General features: G+C 52.9%; 3 protein-coding genes across 3 annotated transcripts; 2 read left to right on the forward strand and 1 right to left on the reverse strand.

Moving 5' to 3' along the window:
• Positions 1-594: 594 nt before the first annotated feature.
• On the forward strand, positions 595-1,800 carry LOC308436861 (uncharacterized protein C22orf15; the record flags this gene model as incomplete). Its single annotated transcript, XM_080937859.1, has 5 exons — positions 595-619; positions 979-1,065; positions 1,154-1,276; positions 1,514-1,588; positions 1,661-1,800. 5 exons carry the CDS (start codon positions 595-597, stop codon positions 1,798-1,800), a joined length of 450 nt encoding a protein of 149 aa, XP_080793985.1.
• Positions 1,801-2,680: 880 nt separating this feature from the next.
• CHCHD10 (coiled-coil-helix-coiled-coil-helix domain containing 10) lies at positions 2,681-4,489 on the reverse strand. The gene is made up of 4 exons (XM_080937533.1): positions 4,338-4,489; positions 3,911-4,118; positions 2,938-3,085; positions 2,681-2,842 (listed from the first exon to the last, which is right to left on the reverse strand). The coding sequence occupies exons 1-4, from the start codon at positions 4,376-4,378 to the stop codon at positions 2,823-2,825; spliced, it is 417 nt and encodes a 138-aa protein (XP_080793659.1). The 5' UTR covers positions 4,379-4,489; the 3' UTR covers positions 2,681-2,822.
• A 2,580-nt stretch (positions 4,490-7,069) lies between these two features.
• On the forward strand, positions 7,070-16,020 carry MMP11 (matrix metallopeptidase 11). The gene is made up of 8 exons (XM_080938292.1): positions 7,070-7,216; positions 11,028-11,257; positions 12,051-12,194; positions 12,281-12,414; positions 12,542-12,783; positions 12,924-13,140; positions 13,914-14,171; positions 15,168-16,020. The coding sequence occupies exons 1-8, from the start codon at positions 7,094-7,096 to the stop codon at positions 15,299-15,301; spliced, it is 1,482 nt and encodes a 493-aa protein (XP_080794418.1). The 5' UTR covers positions 7,070-7,093; the 3' UTR covers positions 15,302-16,020.
• Positions 16,021-17,023: the final 1,003 nt, after the last annotated feature.

Below are 17,023 nucleotides of genomic sequence, written 5' to 3' on the forward strand. Positions count from 1 at the left end.
TATCATCAAAGCAGGAACATGGCAGTATCCAGGCAGGTATGGTGCAGGAGAAGGAGCTGAAGAGTTCTATATCTTCATCCTAAGGAAGCCAGGAGCAAACAGCCTCTCACCTAGATAGGAGGAGGGTCCTAGAAGCCCACCCTGACAGTGACACACTTTATCCTACAAGGCCAAGGTTCTTTATAGCGCCACTCCCTGGGCCAAGCATATTCAAACCACCACTCCAAGGGACTTCAGTCTGGAGCCTACGCTATGGGTCTGACCAGAGCTCCACTTGAAGGCCCGCCCCCGTAGGTCCAGTTACCAGGATACTGGGGATAAAAGCATTTCCTGCCTAGATGTCTTGGCAGCTCCCACTGTCATGGAGACCACTGGAAGCTGAAGGAGCTGCTGGCACCCAGAAAGCAGCAGAAGAAAGAAGAGGCCAGTGGTCTTGGATTAGCTGAGAAGTAGGTGAGCAGGGGCCAGACCAGAGAGCCAGGAGTCAAGCCCACCTAACATAGCAAAACTCACATGCACAGTTACTAGGTGGGAGCGGTGTGGAAAGGAGGGGGAAGTTCAAACTCCATGATCGATCACCTTCCTCCTGCAGCGATGTTTATCACTGTGATGTTTGGAGGTAAGCAGTGTGGCCAGTCCCTGAACATAGGGGGCCATGTTTAGGAGTTATGTCTCCCTCTATCCAAGAGACCTAGGAAGGAGAGAGACAGACTGGAAGGGGGATGGTTAGTTGAGAAAGCTGTTCCCAAAAGGAAAGGACCAGAGTCTGGGGAGGACTTCAGTTGTGATCCCCAACCTTCTACATAGCAAGAGGTGGGCGAAAGATTCCGCAGTTTGAACAGCACTTGCCTAGGGTACTGGGTCTGAAGCTGAGTCTTAGCCCCATAATCCTAATGGCATCTGTGGGCGTGGGAGTGGAAGTTCTCTTAGTTGGAGGAAGCCAAGACTTCTACCCACCCATCTCTGCCCCTCCCTTAGCTGGTTGCCGGGAGCTGGTGAACCCCTGGTGTGGCCTGGCGAACTTCACTGTGCATCTGAAACAGAAGGCTCAGGTCCCCCCAGAAGGTAAGAAGACCTGGAAGGCCTGGGGAGGAAGGATTTAGGGTCCCGTGCCAGGATACAGCCTGCTCAGTTTCTTCCTCTATCTTCCCAGTAGCCATTGCCCTCCTGGCTGAGGACGGGCACCTGGTAAAACTAGAAGAGATCACCCAGCCCCCTTCCATGGCCTGTTCCCTGCTACAGGAGCAAGGGACCTATGTCCTGGTACAGGTCATTAGTAAGTAGGGCCCAAGACTCTCCTTTGCAGATGTGATACACTATACGGGAGGGACAGCAGGCCTCAGACCACCTAAGATCCTGTTTAGTCTCAACCTTGGCTGGGTCCTGTCCCCAACTGTCCCTATCCAATGCTTGTCCTAACCCCCAGCCTGGGCCAGGAAGCAGATACAAAATAAAGGGTATTATGGGGGCCAGCAGATAATCTAGGGTCCTCTGCCCTCTCTGCACTCTGTAGAGGGGAAAGATGGGACCCCTACTCGCTACGAGTCGCTACTGGACAATCTGGATGACCAGTATCCAGAGTTAGCAGGTGAGTATTAAGATAGGTTTGGGTGGGGACACATCTGCCCAGCATCCCAACAGGATTTCCTGGGCCTTCCAGAGGAGCTGTGCTGGCTCTCCGGCTCTCCAACCACAAGCAACGGTCAGAGAAGACGCACAGGCATTCGGCGCGGCCACCGGGAACAAGGTCCTCCTTCAAAGTCCCGAAGGGTGACCTCGCTATCATTTAGAAACCGTTAACCGGAGCTAGAGCCGGTTACAGAAAAGGTAGGGAAAACCCAGGAAGATCCAAAAGGGAGACCCTTTACTGAGAGACAGACATTCGTGTTGGGAGGTGCAACCTTCAAGCGTCTACTCACCCAGGACGCGGGATACATTGTAACTAGAGCTAGAAATGCTCTGAGTTTAGGAAGCTGGTACACTTTTCTCGAGCCTAGACCACAGTAAGTGCTCAGTGCATAGTTGCTGAGTGAACCCAGTGAATGTAACGACTATGAGATGAAACAGTCTGAGCCGGGGTCTGAAGGTCCTGCTTCCATTCCAACAGGTCCTATGACCTGGTACACCACAGCCAAACTGGACTTGGATCCAAGGGGACTGGCCCTGACCTCTGCATCATGAGCTACCGCAAACAGACAGCAATCCAGCAGGACTCCTCTTTCAGAACCTAGTGTTACTAAGAAGTTGCATCAGCAAGAAGGGAAAGGTCACAGACAGGATGTGAGAGCACCCCCCCAACTCCCCCCATCTGAGCGCAGAGAAAAAGATCCAAGGACAAAATAAGAGAGAAGGCACGGATGTTCCTGTGGGCAGAGACAACAGGCTCCTCTTGAGGTTTCAGGTCCCAGGGGCCACTTACAAATGCCTCACCCTCTCCCTACTTAGGAGTCTCCAGACTGTCTTTGGTTATCCACGATGCAGATAATAGGGTGCCTCCCACCACAGAGGTTCAAGGACAGCCCAGGGTTATATAACAAGATTTCTTCCCACAGAGACAACTCCTCTCTCCCACCTCTACAAAGATGAGGCACACCAAGTACATTACTGAGACAGCCATCCACCTATCTCCCCCCCATCCAGCTTCCCAACAGTCAGGGCAGTAAGTGGGCACACGGCAGGATGTGGTCTAAAGTAAATTCTTTAATTGAACATGTATGTCTCCTGTTATTCTGTGGGGTGAGAACTGTTGTTTCTTACAACCAGTCCCAAGGACCCTCTTCCATCGTGCTGTCGGTGAAGGGGTGAGCAAGCCCACAGTCTCTTCAGGGCAGGGAGCTCAGACCTGTGGAGGGAACCACAGCACAGACCAGGAATTAGCCCGCAGGTACCAGAGGATACGCCCCTCCCAACCCCACATGCACCAGAACAACGGCTCACCGTGATTATATTTGCACTGTTTGAGGGCCTCGCTGAAGCCCTCGCATAGGGTTAGGTCGCTCTGAGTGGTGGAGCAGTCCAGGAACTGCTTGATCTCATAGGAGCAGGGGCCCATCTGCAGGGGGTGGGAGGCAGGACGGGCAGGGGCCTGGGGAAGAACGTAAGAGGCAACCGTCAGCCAAGCAACTGTCAGCTCAAAGTTGGTACCCAAAATTAAGTGCCAAAGCTGGAGGCTTCCAGACTCTCCAGGCTCCTAGTCCTGGCACCCCAAGGATGGTTCAAGGCAGGCTGAGTGATCCAAGACTAGACCTCCCTTGTCTAACCTCATCCCCAGTACAGGGTGAACCAGCCACCCTTTAAAGGTTGCTCAACAGATAAAGATGGGGTTGTCTTTCTGCCTTAAAATGGACATACTGGGCAAATGTGGGAGGGGGAAGAGAAGGCTCTAGAAAAAGCTGCACGTGTTCGGAGTACAAGCCTTACCCCAAATTACAACACCTTCCTGGCTCGACACATTGATGATTCTCCTGACCTAGGACTCACACTGCTAACTAGCATTTGGATTAGGCTCAAGATTGGTGGGGAGTGTCAGAACCCTTGTGGGGCACAGGTCACCAGGGAACAGATGCCGTGAAGGCAGGCTGGGCTTTGGTGAGAACAAGGGTTTGGGAAATACTGCTCAGCTAGGGACAGGAGTTCTTGGACAAGTCTTTGGGCCTATCTGAGCTTGAGTGTTCTCTCTCTTAAAAGATCTAGTGGGTGTCAATCTCTGACAGATATTTTGCCTTCAAATGAGGTCGAGCTTTCTATCGAGTGACAGTAGACTTAACGACCATAAGGATTAGGACCCTCAAAATTCTGGGCCTGAGGCAACTCTGAACATATTGGGTCATTCCTCACTGGACACTTAAGCATCTCTTTCTGCAACCATGAGCCAATCCTGCCTCAGTTTCTCTTAAGCCCTCCTGCTCACCTGCTGGACTGCAGGCTGGGCAGGCTCTGAGCTTCCCCCACTGAAGGCACTGGTCAGGGCGCTACCCATGACATGCCCTACGGCTGAGCCCACAGCTACTCCTGCGGCGGTGGATGCCATCTGAGCCATAAGACCCGGCTGGCCTGAAGCGGCAGGAGCGGGGGCGGCCGCTGAGGGTGGTGGGTGCGCAGGAGGGTGGGCTGGGCGGCTGCAGGAAGCAAGAGGAGAGAAACATGGTTAATGTTCCGGGAACAAACCCTTCTACTCCAGGGACCAGGGCGACCTTCGCCTTAGACTCGTGCTTCTGCGTCCCGTCCTCCCCCAGCCAACATGGCGCAGCAGACTCCAAGGTCATTCTGCGGACGCTCTTGGGAGAGTACCCACGCTTCCCTTACCCGTCCCCACGGGGTCCCGGTCCCCCTCACACCTGGCCGGCCTGGCAGCTGCACTGCGGCTTCCCCGAGGCATGACAACGGTGGGAGCAAACTGGAGCTGAGTAAGAAGCGTAGACCGTAGCAGTTGCTCGGTGCGGTGGAACTAACGCGGCGGCGTCCCAGGAGTCAGGTGAAATGGGCGGGATCTGAGGCGGGGTCTCTGGGACACGCCTCCCGCATGTGGGAGGGGCCAAAGCTCGCCCTTCCAGTAACCTCCTGGATTTAGGACTCCTGAGCCAACCCAATGCAGGGCGGAGCTACTAGAGTCTCGGGGACACGGGTCAGCCTTGCAAAGTCGAAGGCTTAGCAAGGGGCAGCAAGAGCAGATCTTTCTGTTAGGACCGTCGCAGAACCCAAGTAGTGGAATAGGGGTTTGCCACGAGACCAGGAGGGAAAAAGAAAAGACACATTGACCACCAGCAGAGAAGAGAATGGAGACTCCAGGCCAGGCTGTGTTCTCTGAGTCCCACCACAAGACAGAATTTGACAATAATCATCTCGGGATCACCAAAGGCCTTTCCCTGTCCTCTGGAACTTGGTTTTTACAGTCTTTTCCTCAGAGACCTTTAGCTGGGATTATGCCAAAATTGTAGGGAGAAATAAAGGTTAAAAGAGCCGGATGGTGGTAGCACATACCCGGAACCCCAGCACTTGAGGTGCATAGGCAGGTGGATCTGGTGTGTTCTAGGTCAGCCTGGTCTACAGACCGAGTTCCAGGGCTACACAGAACTGTCTCCCACAAAACAAAATAAAACAAATAAAAATAACCTTTGGCCAGAAGTAGAGCAGGCACAAAGTAGCCTCGAGCTCTTTCTCCTCTTTTTTTAAAAGGAGATTTATTTATTCGTTTACTTATTATTTTATGTATGTGAGTACACAGTTGCTGTCTTCAGATACACCAGAAGAAGGTAACAGATCTCATTACTGGGAATTGAACTCAGGACATCTGGAAGAGCAGTCAGTGCTCTTAACTGCTGAGACACCTCTCCAGCTCTCTTTCTCCTCTTCTGACAGTGTTTACTGTAACAACTGAGATCACCTGGCGGGAAAAATTCAAAAGCCTAGGGAACAGGGAATCAAAACTATTCAGGACCACACATTGCCCATCCCGGTGTCCCAAACTTGGCTTCTTTTTCTTTTTTTTTTATTTTATGTATACGAGTACACTGTCACTGTCTTCAGACACACCAGAAGAGGGCATCGGATCCCATTACAGATGATTGTAAACCACCATGTGGTTGCTGGGATTTGAACTCAGGACCTCTGGAAGAGCAGTCAGTGCTCTTAACTGCTGAGCCATCTCTCCAGCCCAATGCCATATTTCTATACATGTCAGAAAATGTATGAGAGCCGGGCAGTGGTGGTGTACACCTTTAACAGAGGTGGATCTCTGAGTTCAGTGCCAACCTGGTCTACAGAGTGAGTTCCAGGACAGCGAGGGCTACAGAGAGAAACAATCCCTTGTATGTGTGGGGAGGGGCAGGATTATGAATGCCTCATACATTTTATGATTCCTTGACCAACATTGCTGAGTTGAAGCTGAACCAGACCTTGAAACCCTAGACATCACGATACAAGCTTGAAATCCTACGAGTCAGATAGGCTGAGACAGGAATCTTGAGCTGGGCGTCTGCCTGGGCTACATGTATGCGTAGGAGACTCCGTCTCGAAAGAAAAAAAAGAGGCATGGGGAGGGCAGGAAAGGAGGGAGGATGACGGGAAGAAATGGTAGCTTTTAAAAGGTAAGGCTTTTTAAAAGATTGCAAATGGCCAGTATAACTCAGCACTCTGTCCCCCACCTTACAGCAGCTCAGAGAACTACTGGCCCACCAGAATTCAGAAGAGAGCTGAAGGCCTGGTGGGAGAGGCCTGCAGTGTCTTGTAGAGAGGGTCCGCTGCACAGTTGGACACCCCCCTGCAGAGATTAGAGGAGTTAAACTGTTTTCAGCACGTGGGCCTCCCTCTCAGATCTGCTGCTGTCTGTGTCTCGGATGGCTGAGCCTGACTGGTCAGGAAAAGCCTGTTGGCTAGTGTGCCCCCCGGCCAAGGAACAACCTGAGAGTCCAGTGTCCAACTCAAACATCCCTGCCCCTCTCCTCCCAGACAGCTGACCTATTTGTCTGCTAGTACAGAAAAGTCTGGTCCCTCCCTCCAAGATCCTCTCTGACTGTCTCTGGCCTGACGTTGTTGCGTGTGTATGTGTGCAGCAGTGGAGACCAGAAGAAGGCGTCAGTGCTAGGAAGAGGACCCGGGTTTCTCTGCGAGAGCAACAAGTGCTCTAACCACTGATCCATCTTTCCAGTCCCGTCTCTGTTTCGTCTTAAGGTGTGAGGCTGGCCAACTTCTGCCATATACCTCAGTTTCCCACACATTTCAATAGTTGGCTCCTTGCAGGAACTATTGTACCACCTTCCTGTTAGCTAGGGACATTTGAATTGGGGATTTGACCACCTGCCACAGGCTAAAAGAAGTCAAGCCACCATGGAGACCTGGCGGAGAACGAAACTTCTCAAGTGGGGTTGGAAGAGCAGAATTGAGCTCTTCCCAGCTCTCCCTAGTTCTAAGGGACACAGCCCCTCCGGGCACTCCTCCCTAACCAAACCGCAGTAGCTGGCCGGTTGAATTTAGAACAAAAGGCAGGGGAAGGCGGGGCGGTGGGGGTGCGGTCCCGGCGCCGGCGGGGGCGGGGCGAATGCTATAAGGGGCGGCGGCCCGGCCTGGCCCAGCAGGCCCAGCAGCCCCGGGGCGGATGGCACGGGCCGCCTGTCTCCTCCGCGCGGTCTCGCGCGCCCTCCTGCTCCCACTGCCTCTGCTGCTCCTGCTGCTGCTGCTGCTCCTGCCGCTGCCGCTGATGGCCCGGGCCAGGCCACCGGTGAGTGCCCGCCACTCCTCCCCGAGGGAGGGCTGGGCACGCGGGCTGGGCCCACGGGCTGAGCTTGACCCACCGAGCGCCCTGGACACCCTAGTGCAGTCGGTCCCCGAAATGCCTTCGAGGTCTCTCTGAGCGTTCTAATGAGCTTCCCGTCGCTGGCGGTGTGCAAGTGGGGCGTGTATGCAGCTGGTGAGGCGCGACTCTGCGCTGGACTCAGTTTGGGGACCGGCTTCTCCAGCCCCAGCTAGGGATGCTGGAGTGTGTGTAGATAGAGGTAGCAGGAGTGGATGCCAGGGCCCCTTGTTCATCACTGGAATGAAGCAAAGCAAGTCTGGGGGGGCGGGAGGGAGTAAAAAAGGGGCAGCCTCCGGGTGTGTGGTTCCAGTGAGCACCCCTGCAAGGTGTGTACGGTGGATAGAGAATAAAGGAAGAGCTGGGAAGGAGAAAAATGGGGCCCAAGTTGAAAGGGGTGCCTCAACCTGCAGGAGGCAAGTCTGGGACACTTGGGAGCCGTCTGAAAATGCACCGGAGAAAGACTGTGTGAGAGCATCAGGTGGCAGTCAGAATCAAAGGGGCTCTGAGCTTGCATGTGGGGAACAAAGGCACAAAGAGGGAGAGAGAGGAAAGGGGGTGCAGAGAGGCAATGGGGGAGAAGAGGGATCGAGGGGCTCACAGCTTGTGTGTCCCAACGGCCTCAATCCTCCCCAGCTGATCTCTGAGGCACCTGTCAGAGTAGTGACTAAGCTGAGCTGGGGCTGAAGTCGGGACCACCACAGATCTACAATGCCCACGGGTGACCCTGCCCTCGGTGGCCAGCTGAGGCAGCCAGCCAGCTCAAGGAATGATGGGAAGAAGGTATGGCAGGCAGGTGTCCCAGGACTGCTCCTTAGGTCCAGCCATACTGGACCACCTGCCAGTTTTGCCTGCACACTGGCCTTGGAAGCCAAAGGGTCTGGAGAAGGGAGTGGGTATCGCGGATCAGGATCACCTCAAGCAAAGTATGGAGTTCCCTGCCCTAGAACTGGGAGCACAGTGTTATTAGTTCGCCCCCACCCCCCACCACCACCGCTACCACATAAGCCATCCATTGAACTCAAGCATTCAGAAATTGCACTTCCCCTGAATTCTTAATAAGGGGACAAAGCAGGAAAGAACATCGGTACCTCCTGTGGAGCATTTAGGCTAAAACAAAATAAAACAAACAAAAGAAAAAAAAAAAAAAAACGAGGCAAGCCATTTTGCTTGCTTGTACAGGACTTAGGGGCAAGCCTGGGGTGGGTTCTGAACTGAGGATCTGTCACGCTATAGAGGCAAAAAGAGGGTCTGTCACCACTAAGGCTTTTATCCCTAGACTGCCATCAGCAGGGGGCCAAAAGAACTCGGTAAATATTTATTCGTCCCATCCCCCAGCTTGTGAAAGCTCCACAACCTAGCCACCAGGGAAGCTGCCCTCCTGGAGCTAGCAGGGATGAGTGGGAAGGCAGAAGCACTGGGTGGTCTGTGTACCAGCTGAGTATATGGTTTGGGCTGTTTCCTTGACTTGTCAGCTGCTCCGCTGCCTCAACACAGCCTAGCCGAGTGACTCCCTCTCTCGATTACCTACTACTTACTGACTGACGGGTTTCCTTCCCGTTAGACCAAAAGCAAATTGAGGGAGGTTCATCAGCAAGCAGCCTGGTCTTCCCCAGTGGTTTCCTAGTCTGGAGCCCTTTCTTAACTACCTTCCACTAGGTTCCTCTGATGGTCTGGGTTGGGAGTTACTGCTAGGACTGACCTTGAGGGTCTGGGTTATGCCGAGAGACTGCCTCAGCCAAGAGTCCCTTGAATGTGTCTGAGGATGCAGGTTGGCAGCTGCCCGGCTGGAGGGTGGGGCAGAGTGAGTCAGGTCCCTCCACAGAGATAGGCCAGAGGAAGGCTGCTAGCGGAGAAAGAGGGAATGCACTAGAAACCTAAATGTTGCTTAGGAATGTGTGTCTTGGAGATGAGCCAAGCTGATGGGGAGCGGGTAAGTTCTAAGGAGAGGGCGGTAAGCCCCAGGTCTTGTCTGGCTTGCTGTGTGATCCCCGGGTGAAGTCTTCAACCTCTCTGGACTCCGGGTCCATGCTCTGGGAGGTTGGGGATTTAGGATAAAATTAGAATAACGACTGTTCCCCAAACTCTCACGGGCTGTAGATGAGACCAGGGGTTCTATGAGCATGCCAGTCTAACTCCTAGTAGTGTGGGGGGGGGGGGGGGAGGGACGGACTGAGAACTTGGGAAGAGGAGATTCCCAAGTGTGGGAGGCAGTGCAAGGCTTAAGCTGGTCTGGGAAGGAGCTGCTCTGGGACCGTGCTGCTGCTGAGTTTACAGGGAGCCTCTCAGCTCCTTTTCCACTACTGATACCTGTCAGATGGAGCCGCTAAAGCCTAAGGAGGACATTGACTTGCTGTCCTTGACCGCTGAATAGAATTCAGCCTTCAGAAGCTCAGACCTACTGGCCATGACCTCAGTGCCTCATGGAATGGGGAGGGGTATCCAAGGGACCATGGTGGAGATGGCAAGGGTTGCTCACATCCATTAGCTTTCCTCCTTTCGTGGCTGTTCTACCAACATGGCTGGGTAGCCGAGAAGAGGGCTTTTGGGGAATGACAGCACCCTGACATTCTTTGAGAGGGTCACTGACTCTCCCCGATAGAGTTGGGAAGAGGAATCTGTCTCTCTTGCTGGCCAGGTTAGACAGACCCTGTGGCTGGTCCCATAGAACCTGGTCCACATCTTCACTGTGACACTTCTGGGGTCCCCAGGTAAAGTTTTGGTGATTATCTGTGCAAATTACCTGGGAGGCAGCCGGAGCTTTGTAAAGTTCCCCAAAAAAGGAGAATTGGACTTACTTCCTCCCAGAGGGAGAATAGGGGAAGAGTGTGACATCCATGGTCCTGAGACATCGTCAGGGTGGGAAATGGTTGTCCCTACCCTTCCTGCATTAAAGGGGCAGGAGGTCACAGATCTGTCAGGGTGTCTCTACGAGACCTGGGGCTTCAGGTGCGTGGCATGCCTCTCAGTGGTAAGGCACAAGTGTAGTGTGCCCTGGATTCAATTTCCAGCATCCCACATCCAAGACCCTTGCTAAACGCTCAACACATATCACCGTGGGTTCTCATGGCAACAGTTACTCGGAGTCTTGTCTCCATTTGTGAGGTGTGAAACCTGAAGGCCATCCTGCAGGCTGCATGCAGCCCCTCCATGCTGGAGGAACATGCTTAGAAACTTCTTGGGTACATGTGGAGAACGCTGTTAGGGTTTCATAGGCTCATTTTTCCCTAGTTTCAATGGGCTCCCATCTAAACCTCCTCAGCCAGATTAACAGGAGCTGGGGACAGACAGCCCAGGGCCCTCTAGCAGAGCAGCAAGAGGGAAACCTTGATTCCTTAGAACAGAGTCAGAAAATCAACCTCAGGGTGATGAACGCAGCTTTGTGCCAGCATATTTTTAAACTCCTCCATTTGCCCAGCAGCCCTGTGGGACTGGGCTAAGCCTGCTGTGCTAGAGAACTACACACCTCTGGCTGGAGAGGTGGCTCAGCGGTTAAGAGCACTGACTGCTCTTCCAGAGGTCCTGAGTTCAATTCCCAGCAACCACATGGTGGCTCACAACCATCACCATTTGTAATGGAATCTGATGCTCTCTTCTGGTGTGTCTGAGGACAGTGACAGTGTGCTCACATACAGGAAAAAAAATAAATATGGGGGGAGGGAGAGAACTACATCTCAAACCTTAGGCCCTGGAGATCTGAAGTCTGACTTGATTCTTGCATTACTTTTTTCTTGCCCAGGAGAGTCACCGTCACCACCCAGTGAGGAGAGGGCCTCAGCTCCTGCGTGCAGCTCTGCCTAATAGCTTGACATCTGTCCCCTCCTCCCATCGGATCTCTAGTCCTGCTGGTAGCTCCAGCCCTCTACGGTGCGGTGTGCCTGACCCGCCTGATGTACTGAATGCCCGAAACCGGCAGAAGCGCTTCGTACTGTCAGGAGGGCGTTGGGAGAAGACTGACCTCACTTACAGGTAGGGACCAGAAGTCAGGAGATCAGGACTGTATGTTATCCTTACACTGACCTGCATGCCTGACCCCCACCCCCGGCGATCCATGAACCTGAAACCTTGGTCTAGACACACGAGCAGATTATGTTCTTTTGTAGCCGGAAGAGCCTGGAGGAAGAGTTCACACAGGTTTTAATAGAGAGCCCAGGCCTGGGGCCGGAAGTGAATAGGATAAAGCCACAGCCCTGGAAGTTTGCCCAATCCATACCCACCATAATAACTTGGACCTTTTGTAGGTGGACACAGAAATAGTGGGCTACTTGTTGGCGATATAGGAGGCCCCAGTGGTGAAGAAGCTGAGGCTTCTCCTGAGAAACAATGGTCTAGGGTCACATGGCATTGGAGACAAGTTAGAGGTGCACAATTTTTGAACAAGTTCTTCACAGTGAGTTGTACTGTCAGGTCTTGGGATCCCTGGTCTTGTATCTTTCCCAGTGTTTATTTCTAAACAGACCCAACCCTATACAAAGGTGAACCCACATATCTAGAAACAGCTCCCCAAATCTGAGGCCCAGCCCTGTGTACATACACCCACTGATCATCCAGAGGCAACATTTCTTTCTTGAGGAGAGGTGGTGAGTCAGGCTTTCACATAATAGCCAAGATGGCCTCAAACTCACAGACATCCTCCTGCCTCAGCTTTCCCAGTGCTGGGAAGAAAGGCATAAGTCACTACACTCAGCTCCAGGGGAGGCTTGACTCCTCAGTCCTCAGGGGCTTCCTTACCCCATGCCCAGGCCCCTCCACCTCCCTCCAGGATTCTCCGGTTCCCATGGCAGCTTGTAAGGGAGCAGGTACGGCAGACGGTGGCAGAGGCCCTCCAGGTATGGAGTGAGGTGACTCCACTCACTTTCACCGAGGTGCACGAGGGACGCGCTGACATCATGATTGACTTTGCCAGGTGAAACCTGTGGCCTGGGGCCTTTCTGGGAGCATGTCCCAGTTGTCAGCAGCCTCTAATGTGTTCTTCCCCACCCCTGTCCCCAGGTACTGGCATGGGGACAACTTGCCATTTGATGGGCCTGGGGGCATCCTGGCCCATGCCTTCTTCCCTAAGACCCACCGAGAAGGGGATGTACACTTTGACTATGACGAGACTTGGACTATTGGGGACAACCAGGGTATGTGCTATAGACCCATCGTCCGGATGAGGCAACAAAGGAGCCCTTTAAACTGGGGTCTAGAGATTGATCGAGCTACCGATGGCAAGCGGTGGAGTTCGATAACTCACCCCCACCCCCCTTCTAGGCACAGACCTGCTGCAAGTGGCAGCTCATGAATTTGGCCACGTGCTGGGGCTGCAGCATACCACAGCAGCCAAAGCGCTTATGTCCCCTTTCTACACCTTCCGCTACCCTCTGAGCCTGAGCCCAGATGACCGAAGGGGCATCCAGCACCTCTACGGACAGCCCCAGCGGACCCCCACCTCCCCCACCCCAACCTTGAGCTCCCAGGCTGGGGCAGACACCAATGAGATTGCCCTGCAGGAGGTAAGAAGGAGGTGGACGGGAAGACAGAGGTGAGACCCCCACCTCCCCTCCCCCCACCCCCGTACCCCGTTCCCTCATCAGCCCTGCTGCTCATATGGTTCCAGTATGCCCTCTGTTCTGTCTCCTCCATCCCACCGCAGCCGGAAACCCCGCCAGATGTCTGCGAGACTTCCTTTGATGCAGTTTCCACCATCCGAGGCGAGCTCTTCTTCTTCAAGGCAGGCTTTGTGTGGAGGCTGCGCAGTGGGCGACTTCAGCCCGGATATCCTGCTCTGGCCTCTCGGCACTGGCGAGGACTGCCCAGCCCTGTGGATGCAGCTTTTGAGGATGCCCAGGGCCAGATTTGGTTCTTCCAAGGTGAGTGGGAATTAGAAGTCAGCCAGGAATAGTGACGAAGAACTCAGGGACACGGTGGGTAGGGAGACGGTGCCCTGAGGACTTAGAGCCAAGAGAGAGGGGGGGGGGCTCACTCTTTGGACACAGCTGAGAGTCTCAGAGGCGGTGACTCTTGGGATCAGAGCAGCCCTGAAGGTCTTGCACACTGTGGCTGCACACTGCTATAGTCGGCCGCCAAAGCTACTGTGTGGGGTGGGGCTTTAGAGATGAGGACTTAGGCTCAGAGGCAGAATGACTCACTTAAGGAGTAAAGTTTGGAAAGAGCAGAGCAGGAACCCGATCTAGGCACAGTGACTCTGGAGCCTGTGATCTCAACTCTCATCTGGCAGAGATGACAACCTAGAACGTTCCAGGTGGCAGGACTTCATGAACTCAGGTGAGGCATGGGAACCCTGTTTATGCATTCCAAGGCAGCCAAGGGACCTGGGCTACGGGGGCTGGGACCCTGGGATGGTCAGCAAACATCTGCAATGGGCACCCCTCTGTTGACCACAATAACCTTAATTTGGGCTTACTGAACCTAAGCTTATCTTTCTCCGAAACCCATCTTACCCCAGCTAGTTCTGACATCCCTCTGGGCTAGGATTGCTGAGAAAACGCTATTGGCCAGCAATGTTCTGCAGACAAAGAAAACAAGCGGGGAGAGAGTCCCTGGTGGTGGCCGAGCAGATCCACAGTGACTGGGTATAGCGGTAGTGGTTTGGCAGCTCCTGACAGCATCTCTTCTCTGGCAGGTCCTCAGTACTGGGTCTATGATGGTGAGAAGCCAGTTCTAGGTCCTGCACCACTCTCCCATCTGGGCCTGCAGGGGTCCCTAGTCCATGCTGCCTTGGTCTGGGGTCCTGAGAAGAACAAGATCTACTTCTTCCAAGGTGGAGACTATTGGCGTTTCCACCCCAGAACCCAACGAGTGGACAATCCCGTACCCCGACGCGCCACTGACTGGCGGGGTGTACCTTCTGAGATTGATGCTGCTTTCCAGGATGCTGAGGGTGAGTTGAGGGTACGGAACTGTGTAGTGTTGCTATCCCCACTTCTGGTGGCTAATGGGTGTTGTGCCCCATGTTAAAAATGAAACGGAAGAGTGGGGTACAAGTGGTACAAAGACTTGCCCAGGGCCCTTGGCCACAGCCAGTGCTTACCAAGGGCAGACAATGCTTCGGGCACGACACCACACTCCCCGTGTGTTTCAAGTAGGTCTCGGAACAACCTGCCATCACAACTGCTCTCTTTGTTTGAGGCATGGTCTTGCTGCGTATCCTGGGCTAGCCTGGGACTTGAGCTGGGCTTGAACTCAAAGAAATCTGTGTGAGATCGAAGGTGTGCACCACCAGGCCTGACCTTTACAGCTCTTACTAGCATAGCGTCAGAGGGGCAGACAGAGGAATGGGCAAGAAAGTCAGTAAACATATCAGATGAACAATGGTATTGTTTCTGTTAGCCCCTGCTCCTAACCACTGAACCACTAGGCTTATCTGTAAGTACAGAGAACTTGCTTGCTACTCTCCTCTGCCTCCGTGTCCCCCAACCCTGGGACTCACTGGGAACACTACTTGGAGTAGCCTCAAGCTCTGTATCTCTGGTATTGCCTTTTGTGGTGTGGAAGTAAGGGGGGAGCCTGGTAACAGGAGCAGTATTTGCTTTCCTGAAAGGTGGGAATTGAGGTTCCCAGTACTTACTGGACCTGGGGCAGACAAAGGATGGAAAGGAGGTTGTAACAAATCCAGCTCTGGAGTTTGCAACTTACTTACTCACCTTCTTTTGAAGGCAGGGCTTCAGACTTTGTGTGTAACCAGGGATGCTCTTGAACTCCGACCCTCTTGCCTCTACCTTCTGTTGAAGGGAGTACAGACATGACGCTACTGTGCCCAGCTTGGCCGATTCCAAAAATTCGCTAGTGACCAAAGCCTGCGTGGTGTCTGCCCCTAGTAGCCTGACAGGCACATGGAGAGCTTAGTGTCCACTGACTGACTTCCTTCTCTCTTCAGGCTATGCCTACTTCCTTCGAGGTCATCTCTACTGGAAGTTTGACCCTGTGAAGGTGAAGGTGCTAGAAGGCTTTCCTCGCCCCATTGGTCCCGACTTCTTTGACTGTGCAGAGCCCGCCAATACTTTCCGCTGACAATACCTTGGATGCATTTAGGGGTATTGACCCCTGCCAGGGCACTTAGATCATTAAAGAGACCCACGGCCATATCTGTGGCTCTGGGCATCAGGCATGGGATGGACAGCACCTGTGTCTCCTCAGGGGAGTGGGTTGGGGCGCAGCCACTGTTTGCAGGGAGGACCACGCTGGTCATGGTCACCTGCCAACAACTGTCTCAGTCTAGGCAAAGGCTTTGACATTACGTAACAATAAGGGAGGTCTTGGGCTGATAGTACTTCAGCCACCCATAATCCAGTCAACCTGGCTGCCAAGGCCTCCATCTCTGTCCCCCAAGGTAGAACCCCACAGGAATTCAGGAACCACAGTGTCTTCATTCTGTTCCTATACTGAGGTTCCTGTTGGTAGTGGTGCTGGTGATGAGATACCCAAGGTTCCATACTGCCCCATCTAAGAAACTGTGCCAGTATCTTTCCTGGCAAGTCAGCTATGGAGAGATATTGGACTGATTATATTCTAACAGGTGATTCACACAAGTGTTTCCTGGAACCCAGGTCACAAGGTACACAGCCATCCAGGGGGGCAGCTGCTTCCTCCCAGAGACACTGAACCTCAGAAGCCCCACATACCTCACAACCTTGCCCCAGGCTATTTCTTCCTGGGGCCCTCTTCCTAGCATAGGTACCCTCCTAAAGCCATATAAATGTGTATACACTGTATAAAGCCTTTTTAAAAAATGCCGAGACTGTCATTAAACATGAGTGTTTTCTAAGTGTCTGTCTGGTTTCTCTTTGCAATTTGCAGTCAGGATTTGGGATTTAGGGTTAAAGCCTTCACACCCCCCACAGGACTGTTTCTCTGGACTAGGACCAATATTTAGAGTTTCTCCTATTCCATTCATGAACAAATAGAGGCACACCCACAGTGGCTTTTTAACTGGCTGCCTGTCTCCTCACATGTCCCTTTAAGTCATCCTCCAAAGCAGTAGTCATTCTATCAGATCATGCCTAACTACCCCAGGGTGGGGAGGGTAGGCATGGTCTCATTATACATCCTGACAGTCCTGCACCTCACAGAGGTCTGCCTGCCTATGACTCTGGAGTGCTGGATTTAAAAGTGTGAACCATCAATGCCTGATCCTTAACACAGTTTCCCATGGCTGCGAGAACAGTGGGCAAACTCTTGGTTTCCACAGCCCTTCCTGGTTAACATCTCCCTCATAATGACCCCAGTCACAAGCGCAGTCTCATTAGACTGACCCTTATGAAACTGACCACTGCTTGCTTTTCAACTTTCATAGAAGATTTTCTATTTTGCACAACCCCTCCCCCATGCCCTACCTCCCCTCCCCCTCCTGCTAGTCCCTTTGCTCCCGTGCACAATGTCACTTCTACTTTTATGTTCGGTGGAACACATGTTTTATGTGTCTATGAGAAATCTAGAAGGCACAAATGGGAGAAAACATATTTGTCGTTCGGAGACTGGCTTGATTTGTTTAATATGATTATCTCCAGTTGCGTCCGTCCATCTTCCTGAAAACAATTTAATTCCTTTTTTTTTTTTTTTTTTTTTTTGTGGCTGAAAAAAAAAACCTCCATCGTGTACACACATTTCACACTCTTTTTGCTTTATTTTGTCTTGTTTTCTGAGACAGAGTTTCTCTATATACCCCTGGCTGTCCTGGAACTCACCACGCACACCTGGCTTGCCTATTAGCCCACAGAAATCCTCCTGTCCCTG

The sequence above is a fragment of the Micromys minutus genome (genome assembly GCF_963924665.1).
Source record: "Micromys minutus genome assembly, chromosome: 25".
Taxonomy (NCBI): Eukaryota; Metazoa; Chordata; class Mammalia; order Rodentia; family Muridae; genus Micromys; species Micromys minutus.